Genomic DNA, 23,952 nt, shown 5'->3' on the forward strand with positions numbered 1-23,952 from the left:
AGAGCATTGTAACTTCAATCGTAATGAATTTGTAATAAATTGTTGCGTCCCGACACCTGCGCTTTTTTCTGTTGGATTTTTGTTATTATAAAACTATACGTCATACTAAAAAAAAAAAAATTTTAAATCTGTCAGAACTGAGATAAATCTGTGCAGCAGAAATTTTAAACTATGAATATTCAATTTTTAATTAAATGTTGAACTGTGATTTAAGTTGAATTTCTGAAGAATATGAATATGCAAGTCAAGAAATCTCAAAATCTAACAATGCGCGTGAAGAGCAATCCAAACAATTTCGAAATCCCGAGATCTAAATATTCGGAAATATACCATTTTTAATTCTTTCAGTTCTGAGAATCTGCAGATCTCATAATTTAAGGCTCCGAAAGCCTGTCGAATACAAGAACTCGTGATTCACAAAGGTGGCGACAGAAGACAAGTTTCACGACCGCAATCCTGACACCCCCCCCCCCCCCGATGAAGAGACTCGCAAAAGCTCGTGCCCTCTCGCGAAATAATCCGTTTCTCTTTTCTTCCCTCTTCTTCTCCCCCTCCTACTTCTTCGTCAATCGAGGCCTCACCTGGCCGCCGCCGAGTTTGTCCCGCTGTTATTACGTGTATAATACGCCGCGCGATGAGCTCGGCAAAAAAAGTCTAATCGTCGGTGTCCCGGGGGGCGTGGCGCGGCCGGGAGGGGACCACGACGGGGCCCGGCGGGGCGAAAACGCTTTCGCGGAACAGACCGACCGAGGCGGGATGTCAATTGAAACGACGGGAACTCGACGATTTGCTTTCCTTCGTCCTTTTGCAAAGCTGGTTTCTTCCCTCCCCACGCTCGCACGAAGGAAGCCGGACCCTTTCAACACGCATCGCACGCTCTTCGTCAAAGTCCTCCTCCCGACATCCTTGCGCGAGCGAACCTTCTAATTGCATGTCGGTGAACATTTATATTCTTAAATTCTCTTGCGCGTTTAATTCTTTTTTAAAATCGCATTCGGTCAGCGCAAAGATATTTCAGTTCCTACATTCGAAGATATCTGTTGTACTTAAATATTCGAATCCTTGAATAGATTTTCGTTTGCTTTTGGTTTGACTTATTTAAATCTCTTATTAAAATTCTCAATTATTTTACTTTTTTATATTGCTTCTTTTTAAATGATTTATTGAAATCCTTATAACTTCGAATCTTTTAAAATTTCTTCTTCGATAATCATTACCTGCTTTATTATTTATTACTAGACTTTCAATCCCTAATTTTGATAATTGTGATAGAATAAAAAGCATTAATCACATTATCAATAATGATCAAATCTAGTATTCGTCGCATTGTCAAATCAAAATAATCGCATTATCGGATCGTATCATTTTTAAGTTGCTTATTTTTAAATTACTTAAGTTTTGAAAATTTTTAATTGCCAATTCACTTAATTTAACATTTTTTCAGGAGATTTAATTTGAAATTTTTATATTCTCTAACTGCCAAACACTTCTAATTCTCCGATTAATTTCACTATGACGTATGATAAAATTATAACAGATAACAATAAAAATTTTCCGGAGAAAAACATTGAAAACTAAATACGATCTAACACATATAAAGGAAATTTATCGATCTATTTTACGTTTAATTTGCGAAATTCCCGTATTTAATATACGTCGTTTCACGCGGAAGACGACCTGATATTTCAAGCCGCTTTTAATCCAAGCGGGATTTTAATCGCAAAGCGATTTCATCAGCCGAAGGACTGCGATTCATTATCCCGCGCGAATAATCCTACCTCTTTTTCACGGATCGCTGCGAGATGCGCGACATTACAGCCGCCGTAATCGCCGGAAGAAAATGTAAATACATCCTTCCTTCCTCGCCTCGCTAACCGGGCGACACGATTAAATCGCGGGTGACGACAAATTAGCAATCAGCCGGGCTCTCACAAGAATTTTCCTCTGTTCTGAGATTTAAGGAGACGTGTAATAAGACAGCCATTCGGAGCCAGTCCACCTCTATAATCGTGTAAAATTTATTCACGAACATTCAAATCCTTCTCGGAAGGAAATCGCAATTAAAATCGTTCGTCTTATTCTAATTATTATGAATTATCATTCAATTGCTATCTTGAATTATAGATTGAATTTTACATTTTGGTATCAATTTATGTTCTTAACGAAAGTTTTTCCTTCAAAGATTAATTCGTTTTTCATATATAATCTCCTAATATCTCTTCTTACAATTCTATTGTTTCCTTAATTTCCTTTGCGTAACTATCATTGCAAATCGACAGAGAGAAAGCTCGCGTTCGCGTTTGAGGACGCGCGACTTCTGGCGTTTCGCAAACAAACCGAGGGACCGGTTTCGGTTTGCAACCAACCAGCGTCCCGTGCCGACGGGCCGAAACATGAGCTACCTGCAATTCGCGTCGCGTGACTGTTTAATCATGCTACATTGTCTCCATATGGCGCGGTCATGCAACATGCATATGCGTGCCGTTCTCCATTCGGCTGTCATAAACGTCACAATGTTGCCTTCGGCCCAGTCCCTAGCTGCATCTACCTGCGCCGCGCGCCGCGGTGCAACATTGTCGGAGGGGAAGGAGGGTTCGGAGCGAAGGGAGGGAACGACGGCCTGGGACAGCGGACGGGACGGACTAATTGGAGGACTGGTTTGCGGAGGACAATTTCGAAATTTCCCCGTGAGACAACGTATTCGCGTGCCTCTCTCTCGTGAGAAACGCGATAGCAAGTCGCATCTGCGACCGTGCGCGATCACGCGGGCGGAATTCGGAATTATCGCACGCGCGTGCAAGGTTTAACCCCTTCGATACTGATATCGTAAGTAAGATTTGCGACACCGATTATCCGCAGGACGGCGCGTACATCGATAGAAATATCTTTCGTTGCTCTGCGAAATCCTTCTTCCATCAATTTGCACTTTTGTAAATAAAAAAAATTCTCCTTCAATAGAAAACTTTGTAACCCATACGAAAGTAATTCGTATATTCTCGGGAAAAAGTTATCGGTTTGAAAATAAGTACGAACTTTCCCAGCTTTGTTTGTTCTGAAAAGATTTTTTCACTTAAGTAGATTTTTTCATTTAAGTAGAAATGGATAGAAATGGTCAGACGTCGTGGCGAGCAGCTCCTGAAACTCGATCGACATTCTTATCGCATTCCTGGGCATTCCAGCTTTATTTTAATAACTATACAACTTATCTTAATAACAATGCCGATATGATGCCGCTTTTCGCGACTGTTAATTAAATTTAATAATCCAACCACTTGCGCATCAGCGGAATTCGCGCGAGCCCGTCTCGTTTTCCTTCCGCTTCCGTTTTCCCAAATGTGCGCCTACTCTCTATCTACACTCGTAAGTTAATTTCAGCTCTTATCCCAAGACAATAGACGTCATCAATTCCGTCAAGTTCTTCAAGAACGCGGCGGAATCGTTCTGCGCGACATAGAATTCAACTCCAGAACGCGTCGCGTCGCTTCCACCGAAATATTTTCCGTGGAAATTCTATAAATACACATGTGATGTTTTCAATTTAATTTAAAAATTAAAACAAGAAAAAATAAAAGATAAATAAAAAATAAGTAACGAAAGATAGAAAATAAAGCGGATGGAAAATCATAACGGAATAAAAATGTTACCTCTTAATTCGCTCGTTTCATTTATAATTTTTCATTCCACTTCATTCTCCAATTTTCACGTATTTTTATATGAAAGAGATTAAAAGGAGAAAAGTCACATTTTCTGAAAATTATATCTCTTGTCAGTCGTGTCAACTTTTTCCGAAGATTAAATTAAATTTTTGATCACACACAAATATTAAAGTTCTTCATTATTCAGAAACAAAGTCAATCTGATACTATTTGTTATTATTCGTGGTTTATTTGCGCTTCGCGAGTTATCGTTGAAATAATTTAAACTAACAGACTTCCATTCTGCACACACATACATTTCTCTCCACCTTTCTTACTTACTTTTAAAAGACTTCTAAGTGACACGACTGTTTGTGTGTTGTCTGCCGGAGGGGTTATTGTTAAAATAAATCTTACTCCGCGCTGCGTTCCCTTTTCCCTAGTAACTCCCTTCGGCCCTTCCGGCTTAACTCAATTTCGCCGTGCCGGTGTAAACCGCCGGCTCGCCCGCTCCGCTGATGTAAAGTCTGGTTTACACGAGCAACGACGTTCGTTCGGCCCACGCGCGAGATGTACAGGCGGGCGGATCCCGACCACTAATTAAGAAACCCGCCGCGGCTTGTTCGCGCTCGGGGAATTCGGGCGGTCTCCTCCCTCCACCTTGTGAGACGAATACGCTCGTTTCGCGAACGCGAAACGTATTCTTCGGGGAGTCCATTATGCTACCACCATACATTCCCGCACCGCATGTTACCGCGGATTCTTATTTCGTCTCTGGATTCGGAAAATAATTGCGAATATCAAGTTTAGATGTTCAATTTTTTCACCTCAATTTTAATCAAAAGAATATTGCTGTTTCTTTTTCGAATCAACTGTTCAATTGCCTTTGCGTGAAGTATTTTCAATTGTAATTTTTAAGTATCGTTGCTTCTTCTATTTCTCGTTATCTTTTGGCGATAAAATCGAGATCGCAAAATTAAAATTTCCTCCGGACGGAGATTTCCGCCGGCAGTCCTCGATAAGAAGTCGTTCGTTCGAGGCACACGAGGAAGAAACGTGGGGACGGAGTCGCCGCGGAGAATGCGGCCCGGAGGATCCAATTATCCGCGGCGGAATAAAATTGCGCTCGACGGTGAGTCGTCCGCTCGCGACGCCGCGCACGTTGCATATATCCTCCTTGTTGCCCGGGGAGTAATTTCACTGTAATGCTACTGCGGCGCTCGGCAGCGTGTGTTGCCGAGTCGGTGGTTTCGCCGTGTTTACCGTGGCGATGCGCCGTGACGGCGCATCGTCGGGAAAATTGAGTTACGGGAGATAGAGTAGCTTTCTCGCGACGACAGCGGCGGCGGCGGCGGCGGCGGCGGCGGCATTGCGACGGCTGAAGAACCGGAAGAATGGAAACGCGACGCAGCCAAATGTTCGCGTTCACGTGCTCCGCTCTTGTGTGTTACGTATTCGGCAGCTTTTTCATATCCCCGTGTATCCCGCTCAGAGATTCTCGGAGCATTCCACGTTTCTGATCCTTAAATCTGCTTTCAATTGAAAATCCCCGAAGTCTTCGCGTTTATCGTCACGTCACTTGGCGTTTCTCCCTTGATTTTAATATGTTAACACTAGAAGCACCGAATGAAAAGAGCGCAGAAATTTAATAATCCTTTCTGCAAAACTGCAAAGATTGAAGATGAAAATCAGAAAATTTGTATATAATTTGTGCAATCGACTCTTTGCGGTACTTCTAGTGTTGTTTTTTCTACCTCAATTTATATATTTTCGAACTTTAATGTCTTTAATAATTTTTTAACAATTTTAATGCCCTCAAAAGAGCGTATTTAATGATCAAAAAACACACGTGCGGTAAACAATGCGAGTATCTAGCTCACATTGGCAGCGCTTCAATTTCTAATGAGATTAATCGATTTCTGTTATAAGAAAAATTGTATACTTCATTTTGTACGCTGAACGAATATATTGCGATGCAAAATGAGTTCACGTTTAAGAAGCAAAAGATAAAGATACTTTTCCAATTTCCGAGGTCGCCGCTGGCGACGTACTCGTGGCTAATAAATATGTTTCCAGACTTACCGGGACACTCTGTGCTGCGCTATTCTCCCGTGACTGGGCAGCGTCATGTTGCTGTCGCTCTTGGACCAAATGACGGAGCACTTGGCGTCGGGTAGTTTGCTCTTGCCTATGTAGGCCTCGCAGAAGAGCCTTGCCGCGCCTCCCATGGGTACCAGCTGCGACGCTGGTCTATACGTGGGCAGAGGTTTTCCCGTGTAGATGCCGGATTCTTCATCTGTAATTAAAGTTCGAATCTGTGAATGCTTACGAATACATAAAAATTTACGTTATAATTTAACAAATTGAATAAATTGCCGCAAGTTTCTTTACACGCGCGCGAATTAATGTACGTCTTTATTTAAGCTAGATAAATATTTTAAGGACACCGCGTATCCTTCGTGACGTTCAACGGAGCCCGGTGATTAATGTCTCTCCTGGATGCGGGGAAATATAATGAGCCGTGCGAAAAATGAAAATCACTTTAATATCGTCTCGTATTACGCGGTCCGCGCATCGCCGTGAATTACGAGTGGCCTGCATTACCATAAAATACTCCCCCGTCGTTTATCGTGCCGGGGTTTCATCCCCCCGTGTTCATATTTAATGTGAAAACACTTTTCGGCAGCGCCCGGGCATCTCGCGCCCGGAGAGGTCATGGAAACTGCCTATTTGTCATGCGAGTCTCTTAAAATTCTCGGAAAAGTCACTCCGAGGTGGCTCCTTCGAGACCTTTCCCTACTACGACTTCATCAATCTTCGCCATTTTCGAATGATCAGTGTCACATAACAATTAATGTCGATTGTTAAAATTTTAATTCAAATAAATAAGCCAAGTAAATAATTGGATTGGATACAACAATTGATGTAATTAATATTTCAATTTGTTTACACTATGAAATGATCATTTCCCGTAATTTCTAAATATTCGATATTAAACGTTAATTAATATTAAATATTTGAATACACAGATTTTAATTAGTTTCGGCCATCTGATGCTTTTGTAAAGCTTCGCAAAGCTTGTATCTGCGTAAAATTGCGATAAACATTGAGCTGGCTTAAATAAATCACATCGAAACGAAACGGGTGATGAATTAATCGACGAAATTTAATTTTGAAACGCGCGGTAGGGCGCGGTGTACGGGAGTGTGTAGACATCAAGAGCATCGAATGAAAGAAGCCGGCAGATAGTGGATAGCGGAAGGTCACAGGTCGTTGAATCGGAACGACGAGGGAGGAAATAGAGACGGTGCATCAAAACGCCGAACCGTCGGGCGACGAGCAATTTAATCAGCATTTTGATGCACGAAAAACTCGAAATCAAACAACCCTGTCGTCAATCCAAAATGCGAGCGCGCGCCACTCGTCACTCATCGTCGGCTAAAATTAATGAAATCAAACAAACGCAACGCCATCGAAACCGCTGAATTTTATCAACCGTTACATTGCGTAATGTTACAGAAACGAAGACGAATTCGCGGCGGGACAGCGCGCAAATTTAATACAGCTGTAATATACTTGTTCCGACGCACCGCTCGTAAATCTGAATGAGAAGTTTGTCCGCGGATCAGCCTGGGAGGTATTTTTTAATTATGTTTACGCGCCGAGCAAATGAGAGTTTCGGAATTGCGGTGAAGTTTTACCAATCTCAGGAACGTTGCCCTCCTCGCGTAACGATAACATAAAGGCACATTCACTCTCCGTAATGTTCCCGAAACTTTAAACACGGTTATCACGAAAGTCCATTTCCTGCTTGCAATCGTGAGGAAAAGCCCGTTGAGCTTGGATTTCGATAATGCGCGATAAATGCAACGAAAGTGATATACAACGCACGCTTACGCAATAGAAAATTATAAAAAACAACAAAAAAAGGCCGAAAATAAACCGAAAAATGTCCGAAACCTCTTTTTATTCCGTTTTAATTTGTATATCTCTTGCGCCTCGACATCCGTGTTTTTAATTCACATTTTTTTGTTCTTCAAATATATACGCTGCTCGGTTAGCAAACTATGTTCTTTTAATCTTGCTAAAATTCTTTACATTTCTTTTAATCTTGCTAAAATTGTTTAGATCTTTTAATACAATTGATCGTTACATTTATCTCAATTTAATAACGTTGAAATCAGAACAAAATACTAATGTTTGTTGAAATTATGATTCGGACCGCATAGGATTAATACACGATAATCCTATAAATAATTTATTTTTAATTCTTGAAATAATTTCGTTTTTACCAGCGAGGAAACCGCAGCGATAAACGAGGAAGTTTCGTTTTGAAAAAGCGCGGCGCATCCAAACTATTCGGCCGCCGTTAGTATGCGCGTCCGCGCGCCTCGTTGCATCTGACGATGCCGCATGCGGCACGCGGTATCCGGCCGGGCCGGGCATTCGGGAACAAACAAACTGCTAACTAACCCCCGGACTGTTGGAATTATGATACATAGGCTGCGCGTGCTGTAAGCGCGAATATTCGTCCGTCCGCGAGACTCGGATTAGAATTGCACTCGCATGGCAATCCCGAATTGGAATATGTCCAGTCATTCCTTCCAGTTCGTTGATTTATCCTGCACTGTAGAATAATGCACGAAATGATTCATAGCGCGCGTAAGAATAAAAGATTAAAACGTGTGATAATTTTAATTTATTTCTATAAAAAAAAATAAGCTAGAAATATTTAATCTATTGAAAAATCGTCGAAAGAAGTTTCTTTCAAAATTCAAACATCAGGAAAGATAAAAGAATTTTGATTTGAAAAAACTTGCAAAATATTCTCAATTAATTCGAAAATGATTAAGAACAGATTTATTCAAGATCCACGCCGAGGCGATCGCAGTTCATAAGGCAAAGAAGCATTAGATAACTCTAGACGCTTCTGCAGCCGCACCGCCTAACTTACGCCGAGAGCGCTACGCAAAGTGAACGGGTTAATATTTTCACTCAAAGAGTGGAAGAGGAGTTCAATTAGTCGGGGGAGTAAAGGGCGCTCAAATGTGCTCGCCTAGGTTCGCAATTAATATTGTATAATCGAATCACGATGACGGCTCGGGCGAGGACTTGAGAGCGCAACGCCAAATTCCCCGAATTGCCACGAGCGCCTTCAAAGCGGCCGCCGTTTTAAGCTACCGAGGGCTGATCCTCGCGGCAGGGCTGCCGTAACGATTTAATTACACCCCGCGGTAGGTGGGTAATTTCGTGAGGGAAAGAGGGAGGAAGGGGCAGGGTTAGACTGGGATTAGCTGCAGTTAGTCGAGCTGGTGATCGCGGGGACACGGTAACGGGGGGGGGGGGGCGCGATACACTCGCGATCGCGTTCCCCAAGATGGCGACGAACCCTCTCGTTGGCTCATCATGCCGGGCGAGCAGGGCGCTTAATCTCGCAAAGCTCTCCTGTAGCTTTACGCCCGCCCTCGATATTTATCGGAAACCGGCCAATTTGTGCTCGTCTAACAGCCCGCGCGCGCAGCGCGTCGTTCGCGTAAGCCTTTCGTAGTTCTATCAGGTCATCCAGATAAAATATTGACAGAACCTAAGCTAGACTAATCGATACACGACGATAAATTGGCGATCGTTAAACGGCGAGGCTCCGATAGTTACGGAACTGCGCTCGATATAGCGAAATAAACAGTTCCGCCGAGTTATTAAACGCTGTCGAACGGACGATGAAACTCTTTTTCTTTCTACGATAAATCGTACAACTTTAAGCGGTAAATGATTTAACGTGTCGTCATGAAGGTATCTTCCTTACAAATTAAACTGTCGCGACGAATATATATTCTATACTAAATATATAAACATGAATTCAGAGTCGATTATTTCTTAACGAAAATTTGATTAATTTATGGCGCATAAGAGTGATAATATAATTTTCCCGCAAAAACTGTTACAAGATTTATCGAATATTAATACGGACTTTTTTTCAAGCAAAATGACATACATGACCTCTGACATTCGATATAATAAATGGATACATTCTAATGTGTCAGAGAATGCAACATTGCATCAATTAACGTGAATTGTGATGAAAGTGCAAGCTACTGTTTAATTTTTGAACTCCAATTTCCATTGCGCTGTTAAAAAAATTGCCGTCGTTGCTACGCGTGATTGAAGGTCGTAGTTTTCTTAGCGCGCAGCATTGAATTTCTGACGTCAGAAGCGAGAAGTCGTGCCGAACTTTTTCCCACAGTGCACGTCGAAATAAATTAGTCCTTTCGTATAATTCAATGTGAAATCAATACGATTGCGGCGAGCGACTAAAAGCTGGAAGGTCCAGGCCGTAAAGGCTGCGAATTCGCTGGCAAACAGAAGGTGAGTGCGCTAGCGCGAAATTAACACAAGGCGAGTCGCGTTCTGCACGGCGAAACGACGTAACGATCCACGTAACTGCGGACCGATAATCGAATGCAGCCCCGGCTTGATTAAATCACTCTCCATTTACGTCTTCCCCCCGCACTGCCCCCGCCCGAGCCGCGATTCCTTCTTCTATTAGCTCCATTTCATCCTCTCTGTTTCGCCCGTGGCTCCTACGTTTGCTTACGGCATGCCGTGTGCGCGCAACATGCGCGCCGGAAGGAGATTACACTTCGCGCAGTATCATTTCATCTTTGGACGTCGAATGGGAAACGGCAGACGAGATATTGCGCGAGGATCGAGGAAGACCAATAACGCGAGAGAGTGGAAATCTAATTCGACAATCGCGCCGCTTTTCCCTCGGTGGCGCAAAGTAAGATGCCGAGAAATGAAAACGAATCAAATGCGAAATTGTTTTCGAAAAAAACGCGCTTGAATTCGGCGATAAAACGTGTTAGAAGGAGTTCTGGTTTATCGAGAAAAATTGGATTTCGTTTCAGCGATTTCGTTTCAACAGATTACATCACATTCAGAGTTTTAAAACTGCAAACCATAACGCTTATTATAATATGATACGTGTATCTGTATTTTCGCACTGCAGAAATGCGAAATTTAGAGAAATTTTCAAAGTATGCCACAAATTTTTATAGCATGCCGCAAAATTGAGAAAAATGTAGAAAATATAAAATAATTATTATTCATAACTATACAATCGAGGTTGGATATTTCCCATTCTTTACAGATACACTTGCAAATACTTTTTAAAAAATCCGAAAGATAAATAGCCAATTTTGCGCATAGCTTAAATAATTATTTAACTTGTTGTAAGTGGTTGAAAATACCAAAGCCTCGGTATTACGACAGGAGTGCTACGGTTTCGCTCTAGTTACAAGTTCCGGACTGCTCCGAAAGTGTTACCACGGAAAGCGGCGGGAGTCAAGAAGCGCGCTCGCTCTCTCTCTCTCCCTCCCTCTCTCTGTCCGGACAGTCTATCTATCCCCGGATATGTCTATTGCATACAATGTCCGCGGCTGGAATCTCGCGGTTGGCTAGGACAGGCTCGTAATTTAGCGTGAAATACGTTTTCCAGCTGCCCGTTACAGCGCCGCACTGCGCTGCATGCTGCGCTGACCAACCGACCGACCGCGCGATTCACGAAGCGCCGCTCGGCGGTATGCGCGGCACGTATCATAATCCGCGGCGAGATAATACGAAGAGCCCCGGCGCTATCAAAGACGGACGCGCTCCTATCTTCCCTGACGAAGCAGGGATTACCGCGGCCAGGAGAGCCGAGCAGAAAATTTTGTGAGTGGAAAACGCGGCGTAACAACTGAAGGGCAAAAGCGAGCGACCCAAATCCGCCTTGATTAAAATAGAAATTTGTTTAGTTAATATCGCGGTCGGCTAAATTCATAATGTCAAAGTGCGTCGTCAAAGCAAGTCCGCGAGCTGGCTTGCGTGATCCTGGAACTTTAAGCGAAAAGTTCCAAAAGTATTAAATCAAATTCGCTGAAAAAATTAAATTGAGTTTTTGCAGCGGCAAAATGTTGATTTAAAACCAATCAAGCTTTACTCCAAAACAGATGTGATCGAATCGTTTCGATCAAAATGAGAAATACGAAAAAGTTTCGCCCTTAATATAAAATTCCCCTAAAAATATTTTAACAAAGCAGGAAAATTAAGTTAAATCCTATTAAAAATTTTGTTGAATTTTTAATGAAGTAAAAATTGATTTCGCATTTCAACAAAACGTGAATATGAAGAACAATTTCTCGAGGAAACCTCACGTCGATTCCGTTCACCGACTCATTCAATAAATCGTCGGCGGATATAGAGCGAGCGTGTTGCCTTCGGCAAACACTTTCATTACTGTCTGTATATGCCTATTTGTCAATCGCAAAGTTGCGTCTACGCAGCAATCCGCCAATTGCGATGTCATTTCGCGTATTTGCGGCGCTTAATATCGAAACACCGATGCGATCAATGCGGATAGTTCCGTCTGCATGCAACTTATTGATCGGAGCGCAACATTGTGTGTCTGCTCGGCAACAACGTAAACGGACGGAGCCCTTTCGCGTCATGATGCATGTGAGAGAGTGTCACGTGTCGGCGAATTCGCCGATACTTCCTTGCAAAGCACATGGAACAAGACCTAACCTTCCGTCGAGCCGACAGAGCAAGGGTGCAACGGCGAAAAAGAAAGAGGAACAGAAAGAAAAGAATTGCCGGGGCACGAAACGTCCGTCGTTGTTGCTATATGCTCCTTGCAACCTCGCAATTTCTGGAACGTTAAAATACTGGAAAATGCGATACGTATTTTCTTCGATGAACCTGAAGTCGAATCGACTTCTCCGCGGCGGGAATTTAGCAGGTGCTTCAGTTCCCTTGCTCTAGGAGGGATGTAATTTTATTTCCCCGGGGAACTTCATAGAAATTCCCAAGATTCTATTTTCTTTGACTCAAATAAGGTATATTAAATTAATTAGTTTACCGAGAAAAATGTTATAAACAAAATGTAATATGTTTAACGCAAGAAGTAGATGATAATTTTTATGATATTTGTTTTATCCAATAAAAATGCATTTCAAACTTTATATCTGCATTGTAAAAAAGTCAATGTAAAATTACAAGACATTTTAAGGAATCAAATTCTGTTTCTCGTAGTTGTAATTTTAAAATAATTTCTTTTACGAGGTAGATAATTTTAGTTTATTTTAGTTTATTATATAAAAACCTACATAATATATAAATAATAAAAAACATATGAAAACAAGATAAATTATACACAATCATAAGTTTTAAAGAATTTACAGTTTTTGAAGGTTGATAGATTTTATAATTTTCCTTCTCACAAAGATACGTATTAAAGAAAGATCTAATCTGCGATATCGAAAATCCGGCACATCTGACGTCGACATGGATGCCTGACTTTCGCGCGAACAGCCCATCTCGAGTGACACTGATAGAGCCTTAATGCCATTCGAGAAGTTGCTGGCCCGCTCGATTCGCTTCTCCGCCCTCAGCGCGAGCGCCACCCCGGAAGCTCCTCGACGGCAACCCCACGGTAGACAATGCAAACCGAAGTGACTCCAAAGCCGCCGACCAGGAAAGTCTCTTCGCGTGCGCAGTTGATCCGAAAGTTTCTCCCCTCTTCCTCCACCCTGGCCAGCCGCGCCGCAAACTATCGACGAGGGGGAAAAACAGAAGGTCGAACAAGTGAAGTTTCCGCTTCCAATAAAACTGTCGTCGCGCGGGAAATCCGGGCGAGCTTTCGTCGTATCGGTTGTGTTTCTCACGGCGCGCGGACGGCAGAGCGGAATAGTGGATAGGGGTAGCTTTGTAGGGAGCAGGAGGGAGATTTGCGCGCGAGGACTTTAACCCCCGTATAAGTTACTGAAAAGTACACTTATCTCTCGTCGTGTAGCTCCGTCGTTATATACGAGGACTCTTATTTCCTTATTATCATCCTTCTTTTATTACTTTGATCTTGTAGGAAGTCAGAGTTATGGATAAAAATTTTTAAAGAATTAAAAACTTTAAGAAGATAATAATTTGTAAAAAAAATGAGTTATGATTCTCTCGTAGAACTGACAGCAAAATTTTCGTACATTTCTGAAATATGTCATCTTTGTGAACTGTAAATCAATAATTTTTAGAACTTCCCAAATGACACGTGCGCTTATATTTATTATGTAAAAATAATGTGTTTTTCTTTAGCTCTCGAAATTCCTCAAAATATACCGTTGAATAAAATTTCGTTGCGCGTTGGCCTTTGCATTTTTAGGTATTGTATAACACCCGAGAAAGAAAGTCGAGAAGCACATTAATGGCATTTCTTGCGCAAGAAAGAATAACAAAAGCTATTTACGTAAGAAACTATAAGGAGAGAATTTCATAGAGAACACTTCCCCCGTTGCAAGGGGGATGTGAAGAGGATACGCCAGGAACCGATTCCCTGAGGAGCTTACGGCTTGTGGACACAAGATACCGCGAGTCGTGCATGTTATTCATAAGTTTCTACAGGACGCTTCAGAAATTGCGCATTTAGGAACTTTCCTGGTTAAGAACTTCTCGGGAAACAAAACACAATTTCTTTTCGGGGACAATCGAATAATTTAAATCAGTTATCGTATAAGAATGACACTTATAAATGTGTTTGAATCCTTGAAATTCTTTAAAATTAAAGTCCTAAAATAAAAATAATTGAATGAAGTATTTCGTCACTTGATGTAATCGGCAAATGCATAGCATGAAAGTGTAGCCGCGAAGCAGAATTCCGTTCTAAAAATCATATCCGTAATTTTAGAATTTTCAGGAAAAATAAAATTTGAATCATCTCTGCGCTCCAATTTTTTACGCGGACGCAAAGATCAATACTGAATAATTAAACAAATTTCTTGCACAGAGCTGAAAAGGAAAAAGTTAAATAGTCTGCATTTTTAATATTAATTTTAAGAAAATTGGCAACGCTATTACTGTCACAAAATTTTGATATCTTTTCAAAATCTAGAAAATTAAACATTACCTTTACAATGGTACGCGTGCAAAAGAGGATAGAATATTTCTGTTTAGATTCGACTGTGCTAAATTACTGCAGTAAAATTCGTATCCCGAAAGGACGATCGGGAAAGCCGAGTCGAGGCTGTAGTCTGATCACGTCCTCTTGTACCGGGATCAAGGACCTGGAGAGATACGGCGCGGTTTCACGAGGATTACTATGGCTCGATCTGAACACACGACACCTGAGCGCGGGCGAGCTCGAGAGGCGGACAGGTGTGCTTTGTGCAAGGTGCGCACGGGGTGCAGCGCTGCGTGACAGCCAATATAACGTGAAAACGTATTCTTCGGGAATTCGCGTCTGACTTTCCCGCGCCGGATTCTCCCAAGAATCCATTTTAACATGCCATTTACAGATGATGCTTTCTCGATTTATGATAGTCCTTTCAAAAAGACAGAAAAATCTAGATAAAAAATTATTTTATCACCATGATTTAGAACAAAATAAATTTTCGTTTAATTATCAATTTTCATTAGTGCTTAATTATGTGAAGAATTTGTCGCAGCTTTTTTATTATTTTAATTTTTAACAATTGCTGAAAGAAGATATTTCTTTTAATTGCTACGGTCCTTTAAATCTTTCTCTCGAAACTCAGATTAGATGTGAAGAAATTTGAGCAGAGTCCACAATTTGTGAAGACTCGTGAAAAAGTTCCCTGAAATGGACTCTCGCGAACTTTATTTATGGCCGCACGAGTCGCGCTATCATAACCGTCTCGCTTTGTCTAGAGAGGAGTTTTATTAGATGTATCGGAGCGCGCCGAGGGTCCTCGGTGGAGCGAGGTTAACGGCCAATGGCCTCACGGGGACGTTAATCAATTAACCGCAGCGGCGCGACGTAACAAGGAAAGACGGGAGCATCCTCCCGGTATTCGTGTTGGTATCCCGATATACGACAGTATCATTTGGCGACCCCGGTAACTCCCGATGCGGCAGGACCACGGGTCGGAATTTCCGAGCGCGTTTTCTCACCGATGCAAAATGCAGCGCGACTGACCGCGAGCGTCGCGTCGCTCTCGCGCGACAATATTGCCGCGGGATTAAATAATTAATTTTGCAATATAATATAATATGATGCGATCGCATTTGCGATGAACTATGATAACAATTGCAGATAGAGATGCGTAATGACGCTCGTGCAATGACGATCGTAATCAATTGCGACAATGTCGTAATGTTTCATTAATTCAGCACGGAATTGAATTATGTATTTTATCGAACTTTCAGATCTGATCAAATAAAGTTTACTTTTCAAAATTGCAAGTACAAGTTAAACTTTAGGTTTACTTTTTGTTACTAACGTATTTTCGAACACTTCGCCCTTAGTGCAATTTTTTTATCTGTCCCACGTTCCTTTGAAAGAAATTTTTCACACAGATGTCAGAGATATATTTTTAACAATTTTTTTTTCCTCTTGTCTCGCTCTCTTTTAAAGTGATTTATTTTTATGCATTCTATTTTTTAATATTCTTTATGTGGTTTTCACATTTTTTTTGTACTTCACTATGTTTTTATACACAGTTTTTTATTTCTGTAACAATATTTTTATTCTTTTATGTAGCACAAAAAATTTTTTACTCCTCAGAAACTAATATAAAAACATGTATACATTTGCAGAAATTGGAAAATAATTTAGAGGCGATTCTTGCTGGCACAAAGCGTTGGAATATCCGTGATCACCGAAAACTACACGATTCGCTCCGCTGAGGACCGCGTCGAAACGGCGGCTTATCGGCGCTTATCGACGCTTCCTGCGAGAGAAGCGGGCCGGATTCAAGCGCACGGGCCTTTATTGTTGCGCGCGGTGCCGTCACACGAAGTTTATCGCGCGCCGCGCGCGACAATGCCATGCTATCGCGGACCATTCCGCGTAGCTGAGCGAGTGCAGCTTCTGACGCGCGACTCCTAACTGCATCATGCGGTGCACATATGGAGCATATGCCTGAATACTGGGGAGGAGGGAGGGGAGGTACGAAGGCTCACTTGCGATAAGAGAAGCGTCCCGGCGGGCTTCTCGGTACAGATTACAGCTTCAGATGCACTTTCCGCACTTTGTTTCTTTCTTCCGTGAAAAAGTTGAATGCAAGACCAATTTTTTTGGAAAGTTTAGTTTAAAAATAAAAAGGGGAATGCTATAATTAACAAGATTAAATTGATTTCAATTTCTAAATTCGAGAAAAAATTAATTATAAATTTATAAAAATATAAAAAATATATTTAAAATTTAAAAAAAATTCTTCATTATTTTGAAAATAGTATGTGTATATAAATTATAGGATTATCTAAAATTATAATTTTTTTAGAATAAAATATTCATAAAATTGGTTGCAAGTTTATTTTAATTTATTTTCAAGAATACTGACAGAAAAATATCTAGTTTCTCTGCAATTTTTTGATCTTCCTACAATTTTTATTTTTTTTTCTTCAGTCAGAATTATAATCTAGAACTGAATAAAATATTCATAAAATTGCATCAAATGCTAGACGTTCACTTTAATTTACTTCTCAAGAATACTGAAAGAAAAATGAATAGCTGGTTTTTTTACCATTTTTATCTTCCTACAATTTTTACTTTTCGTTTCTATCAGTTGCACTTTAATATATCTATATCTAATACATTTCTCAAACGCAAGAGAGAAAACTACGGCTGAAAAAGAGAGCTTTAAATGAAGACTTGCTATTCAAAGAGAATTAAAAGAGCTCTCAACGATCGATGGATCCTTACGATCCTAAGCCGCAAGAATAAAATCGCGCAAAAGAAATACCAGCGCGCGGAAATGTATAGCGCGTGTAAAAACTCGCGAATATGCGAAACCACTATGGTGAGGGATAAAAGAGCAACCGTTGGAAATTCACGACCAGGGACGCCCGCCGCCGAAGAAATATATCGTTTCTCGCAACGCGCTGGCAAGAGATAGAAATTATACGGCGCGAAAGAAATAAAAAAGGCAAAAGAACTCGAGTGGTCTTCAGAACTTGATCACCTCGTGTTTGTCGATGCCATCCGCAAATTAAAACCACAAATCTACAGGATGCAGCAGTGAAAACCATATTCATTATTTCTAAAATTATTATCGATTTACAAATATATAAATGTTACTTTTTTTATAATCATAATTATTTTTTAAAATTATAATCGATTTTTTCTTAGAAAAAATTTTGACTTGTATACTTTTAATTTTTTTATATTTATTATCTCAAAATAGTAAATAAATGTCAAATTAATTTTTTGTTAAATGTGTGAGTTCAATTTCCAATCAAAATCTATTAAAAGTACATTTTATAATTCTATAATAATTCTATTACGTGCATTTAATAATAAATATACATATATAATGCATATGTGTGAGAGCATAACGTGTATGTACGATTTATAATTTATGCATACGGTTACATCTGCAATAAAAACATTGCGATCAAAATACATAATTTCGCTGCAAATCTATAATTATTTTAATGTCTCTAATTTTTAAATCCAAGACAGATCTGCAACATCCCGAATCTATAATTAACGATATCTACAATCGAACATCTGTAATAACCCGCAATTTGCATCTAAATGCGCATTTACATGACTGCAAATTTTTTGCAGATTTCGAATCAAAATCGCGACTACCGCGCAATTAACATCTTCAACGCTTCTTCAGCGTGAGGGGAAGCTATCGTGGCCCAGGGGGAAAGTTTCAATTGCGCGCAGAAATAGATCATGAGAGAGACGATGGTTCGGCGCGCTACACTAATTGCCTCGCAGTAGCAGCAGCATCATCATCATCATCAGCATCCACGCGCGCTCTTGCACCGTTCAACCATATGCATCGCTGTTCGATGCAACGCAATTAGGCAGTCTGAGATATTGCCTTTGGTACACGACGTCTCTCCTCTCGGCACTGCGCCCCCTTTCCACTCTCTAAATTGACGTATGGATATTAATATGGGTTATTAGAGCGATAAGCCGCGGGATCGCTCCACGCGCATCCTGCTGCGCGTCCTGAAGCGCGGGTCAATCGCGTGATTCAAGGATGCCTCCCTCGTATTTTTAGAAGCAAAACAGCGTACTGAGGTCGAGATTTCTCGGATATTTTCAAGGTCCTTACGTTCGAGACTTGAAACTCTTTGTTATAATAAGCACAATTCCAAACTTTTAACTTCGCGTTTCTATGCTTTCAATAGTATTCAATAATACTCTATTAATAATTGATATTATTTTCACAAAAAAATTTGTCATTTTTTCTCATTGGATATTGAAGTAAATCAGAAACCATCGTTCATTTTCGATAAATAAATCGAGAATGTTGAGATTTTTCCTTCTTTTTTCTAATATATTTCTTTTATCATATATTTTATACTTTTCTCTTTGCCTACTTTGCCTACATTGTTACACAAACATGAGCGTTTGTTAACAAATAAGGATCTTCCTACGCGGCGAAATTTTACAATTCCAGACTTTACGACAAGATGGCGAGAGATCGTAAGGGTAAACAGCATACTACCACCTTCGCTTCTCTTAAAGTTCGCGCATGTCGTAAATCGAGTACCCAAAAGACCGGCGACGATAAAGCGAACGGAGCCGCCGGAGCCGTAAACCCAGCCCCAAAATGGAGAGAGTGCGAATGGTGGTTGCAAATGGGGTGCGAACAGGCAGAAAGAATTGGAACGCGTCGGGAGCGACGGGGTGGTTTGATGCTCGCTGGAAACGAGGAAGAAATTAGGAAAAGTGCTGCGCGGGAAGAAGAGAGGTGGGCGGAGTTGCTGGAAGTGATCACATAAAAATTTATCGAGGATAGTGCGTCGGCGGTATGTCAACAGGGGTGTTTTACTCTCTCGATGAGGGTTGTTCGCATTCGGAAATCTCTTGCCTTTCTGGAAATCCCTTTAATATCCTCAATTCCCTCGTGGCACTCAATTCTTTTCCGTTTGCTTTTAGCAAAATGAAATTTTTTCAATTCAAGATTTTCTTTTAATGAAATTATTATATTGTAATTCGAATAATGTTTATGTTTTTTACATCATTAAATCCTGTGATATTATATCAAAAAAACAACCGTTCGCATTTATTTTTTATTACAAATTCTTCAGAAATATGTACGTACATTAATGAATTAAAGGGATTAACAAAGTATTTTTAAATTTTTCAATAAAATGTTTTTAACGTGATTTTCATAAGATCGCAATATTAATGTGAGTCTAAGAGAATGTAATGCACACGTTTCAGATTAATAATTGTATCATACTTGAATATTTTATAACTAAATGTTTCTATAACATTTCGCATCTACTGCATCACATTCGCGAATTCCTGTTAATGTCACGTTTTAATTAAAAACAGAAGAAATATTATAACGTTATAAAATAGGGATTTTTTTAATAAGAAATAAAAATGGAATTTTTTTCTATGTTATAACGTTACAAAGTGGACGTGACGATGTTAACGCCACGTGTTCACAAAGGAAGAATTCCGTCGTGACCGTCTCCTCTTCCTGGATGCATCGGCACATCACTAAGCACGCGTCACACCGGGCGCGCAACGTCAATCGCTTCCACGAATGGAATTGATCGCGGATTCGCGGAATCATCGTCCATCCGTCTACCTACGCGCGCACCTCGCGCGCACAAAACGCAGGGATTAAATCGACCCAATTCTCCGGCGCTGTAATTTACCGCGTGGCAAGCGGGCGCCCGGTAATTCATGAAAGCGTCTCTCGACCCGCGCGTAGCGCGCTCGCGACCGCCTATCAGATCGTTGCGTGCATGTACTCACATATACTCGCTCTATTCTTCTTTTTTTTTTTTTGTACATTTTCAAACAGAGAAAGAGTTTTGAAAAGCGTTCATAGAGGTAGACTCAAACTCACGAGATTCGCGTTTGAAATAAAAGTGAAGAAAATTGAACAAAATAGAAGTGAAAAAAATCCTTTGATTGGCAAATCACCGAAATTAGTAGAGCAGAATACTCATCTAATTTCTCGTTTACGTGTGAACGAGATCTTTTCAAATATTCAGGTAAAAAGCAGTGATAAATTAATGACATTATGTTACAAGATTTTGTATTTTTATCATGAAGGATCGTTCTTTAGTAAATCGGTGTAATCTTTAGTAAATGCGCTGAATATGAATCTGACCTTAAAAACTGTCCATTTATTAAAGAACGACCCTTCATGGCAAAAGTGTAAAAAATTGATCAAAATTTGTAACATAGTGTGATTCAAATACAATAAAACAGGGATGTCTATCTAAAATAAAAATTTCAAGAGCCACGAATGTCTCTGTTCCTTTTTTTAGCGTCTCTTTCGTTGTAAATAGTGAAATTATTAATTAATAATATAGAATAATACTAGTTTATTCCAGATTTCTCTTGTTTCTATATATTTAAGTGCAAACGAGCTTCGAATTTAAGAATAAAACAATAATAAAATGTTATTTAAAAAATTCAAGATATTAAGATATCAATCTAAAATTTGCAGAAATAATTTGCACAAGCACATGCTCTCCTTTTTTGCTATCTATTTCGTTAGAAATGCGACGAATTTACAGTATAATTCTACTGCGCGAGAAATAATCTTGCGGATGCTGTGCGCGTGCAGGACCGCCTTTGTAATGACGACGACGGGGAGAATCGATCTCGGCGACGACAAAGAGATCGCAAGGGCGTTTCATCAGGACGAGAGCGATAATTCGGCGAGGATGGAAAATTGAATTCATCATATAGAATACGATGCCGTCGTGTCCTGTTTCGCGGAATAATAATAACTCTGTCGGTAAATTTACGCGGCACTCAGAATAAACTGTAAATACACGGGGGCGAAAAATTGCCACCGCAATCCGTCGATCTCTGTCGACGCTGTTTTGCATTCGCGGCCGGCATTCGTCCGGCACGGCAAAAATTCCGTCCACGCTGAAATTGCGACAATTTGATTTGTCGCGTACACGCCGGTTGTACATTGATCAACGTGGTGAAACGTCGACGAAAATTAGTTGCGCTCGTGATAATACGAGCCGCACGAAAGCAAGCCGGCAAACTTTTTTGGCGAACACGATAGTACATCGAGCTAATTAATAGTTATAAACAAATTTAATGAAATAAATGTGAATTTCAAGTAACTGTAATACTTTTAGAAAGCAAATTAACAATTCGACATTTTTGTAAATATTTTTTTTTATAAATACATAAATATTAAAAATATACATAAATTAAATTAATATAAAATTTTTTAAATATAGAAATAACGCCAAAAGCGTACAAATTTTTAGTACTTTATCAAAAATATACAAGAACGTAAAATTAAAAAAAATTAAGGATCCTAAATCTCTGAAATATAAATTATGTATTTAGAATCTCTCTGGTGGAAAATGCACTGGAAGTTCTTTGAAACACGATTATAATTGAGCTGCGCACGGTATCGTAATGAGAGACAATGCACCGCGACGACGATAATCCGCCGCACTTATGGCTGATATGGTTGTGAAGCACCAGACGTCAAACACGACGATGCACCCGCCTTTGTTTCGCGGAAGCTCGATTAAAGCTTCCCCGAACGCGTTCCCGCCGTTTAACGACGCCTTTACAACGGCACCCACCGTGAAAAATAGGTTAGACAAAATAGCCGCCGTGGCGATAATCCCGACGTATTCTGCACGCCGTCCCGAGAACAAACCGATAAGCAAATGAGAGGCGATCAGGATGGTTGTTAAAATTTCGCATCGGTCATCGACGTCTTATTGACAAATGATTCCGGCCATTTGCATTATTTGAAAAAAAAAAAAGTATTTTAAATAGAAATGTGCTTCGACATAGATATTTATTTTTTGATCTTTGAACAATTTTTTATTTAAGTTTATTTAATTTAATATGCAAGTGTTATAAATTCTGAAATCTGAATGAATATAAATATATGTGCTAAAAGAATAATAACTTTTGTTAAATTGTATTGTTTTATAATTTTTTCAAAAGCCTTCAAATATTTTCTCATTAAAGGATTTCCTTTCTTCATGTTTTAACAAGAATCCAGAATTATGAAGATCGTCGAGTCTCTGCGCAGACTTCCAGGAGGATAATTCAAAGATAGTTCTCGCGAAGGCTAGAGTGCAGCATACTTTGACGTATCATCGGTGACTAGACACAGAGCGATGCATCTCGCGGCGAGCGCACGTTCCACGAACGAGATTCGATTGGCGGTTCGCGGAATCATCTACCTACGCACCTCATCAGACGTCGTGAGAGCGAGAGAGAGAGGGAGAGAGGGAGACAGACAAAGAGATCAGATCGTGCCAATTTTCCCGGCTCGCAATTTTCCGCGAAGCGGCCGTACTGACCATTGCTTTCTCGACGCGCGCTCGCGCTCTGACCGTGTAAGGAATTTATTCATTAATCTGCCCCCCGGCAGCTAACGCCACGAGAAGTGTCCACGAAGCACTCTCGATTATCACACTCGCTCGTGTGATATTTCCCCTCGGCTCCCCCCCTCAGAAATACAGCAAAATATTTTCACGCTGAATTCTTTTTAACGTTTGAGAATTTCAAATTGAAAAACTGCTTTTCTTTCAATTTGATAAAAATGTGATTCACTAATTGTGAGTTATGCAACATGTAAATGCAAGTAAATATGTAAAATGCATCTTTCCCCTCAGCAAAATACAGCAAAAATGTTTTCGCGTTAAATTCCTTTTTAGCCTCTAATTTAGCCTCTAGATTTAAAAACCATTTTTGTTTAATTCGATAAAAATGTCATTCACTGACTGTGAGTTATGCAACATGTAAATACAAATAAATATGCAAACTGCATCAAAGATGTTTTGATATCGAATTGTAAATTTAGAGTCGATCTTTCATGATTTAATTTATTGAATATAAATACGCAGAATAAATTGCAATAACTAAAAAATATTTTTTAATATTCGTTATTCAATTAAGTTTTTGCTCGATAAAATTCGATGCATCCTCGATTACTCCGCTCCGCGTGTGTTTGCGTATGATATTATCTTTAATTTTATAAAAATATAACTTACAAAATTATAAAAATTATAAAAATCACGTGTAACATGCACGTAAATTAATTACAATTTTTCACTCTGAAAATTGATTTGTTTGTTTTTACTGGAAAAATATCCCTTTCTCGTCGGAGAGGAAATCACTCTTTGTTTGGTGAGAAAAAACACCTTGCTTCTTACCGCGAAGATTTTGTAAATTTTTCTCTTGCCGGAAAATACTATACATATGTATTTGTGCAAAACACAATCGTTCTTTTCCAAGGAACAGTGAACTGGTGTAGACTTTAGCAAAAAAATGACTATACTCTTTTGAGGTACAGTTTTTCCTAAATCCCAAAGATTAGTTCCGAAGTTCAGACATTTCACGCGA

General features: G+C 40.0%; 1 protein-coding gene across 1 annotated transcript in view; it reads right to left on the minus strand.

The window, feature by feature from the left end:
• Window positions 1-23,952, minus strand: part of LOC105676823 (interleukin-1 receptor accessory protein-like 1-B) — a 155,690-nt gene that overhangs the window by 31,199 nt on the left and 100,539 nt on the right. The window contains exon 3 of the mRNA XM_012375013.2: window positions 5,718-5,931. Coding sequence (XP_012230436.2) covers window positions 5,718-5,931 — 214 coding nt within the window. The remainder of the gene's footprint in view (window positions 1-5,717; window positions 5,932-23,952) is intronic.

This window comes from Linepithema humile, chromosome 8, assembly GCF_040581485.1.
Source record: "Linepithema humile isolate Giens D197 chromosome 8, Lhum_UNIL_v1.0, whole genome shotgun sequence".
NCBI classification, from domain to species: Eukaryota; Metazoa; Arthropoda; class Insecta; order Hymenoptera; family Formicidae; genus Linepithema; species Linepithema humile.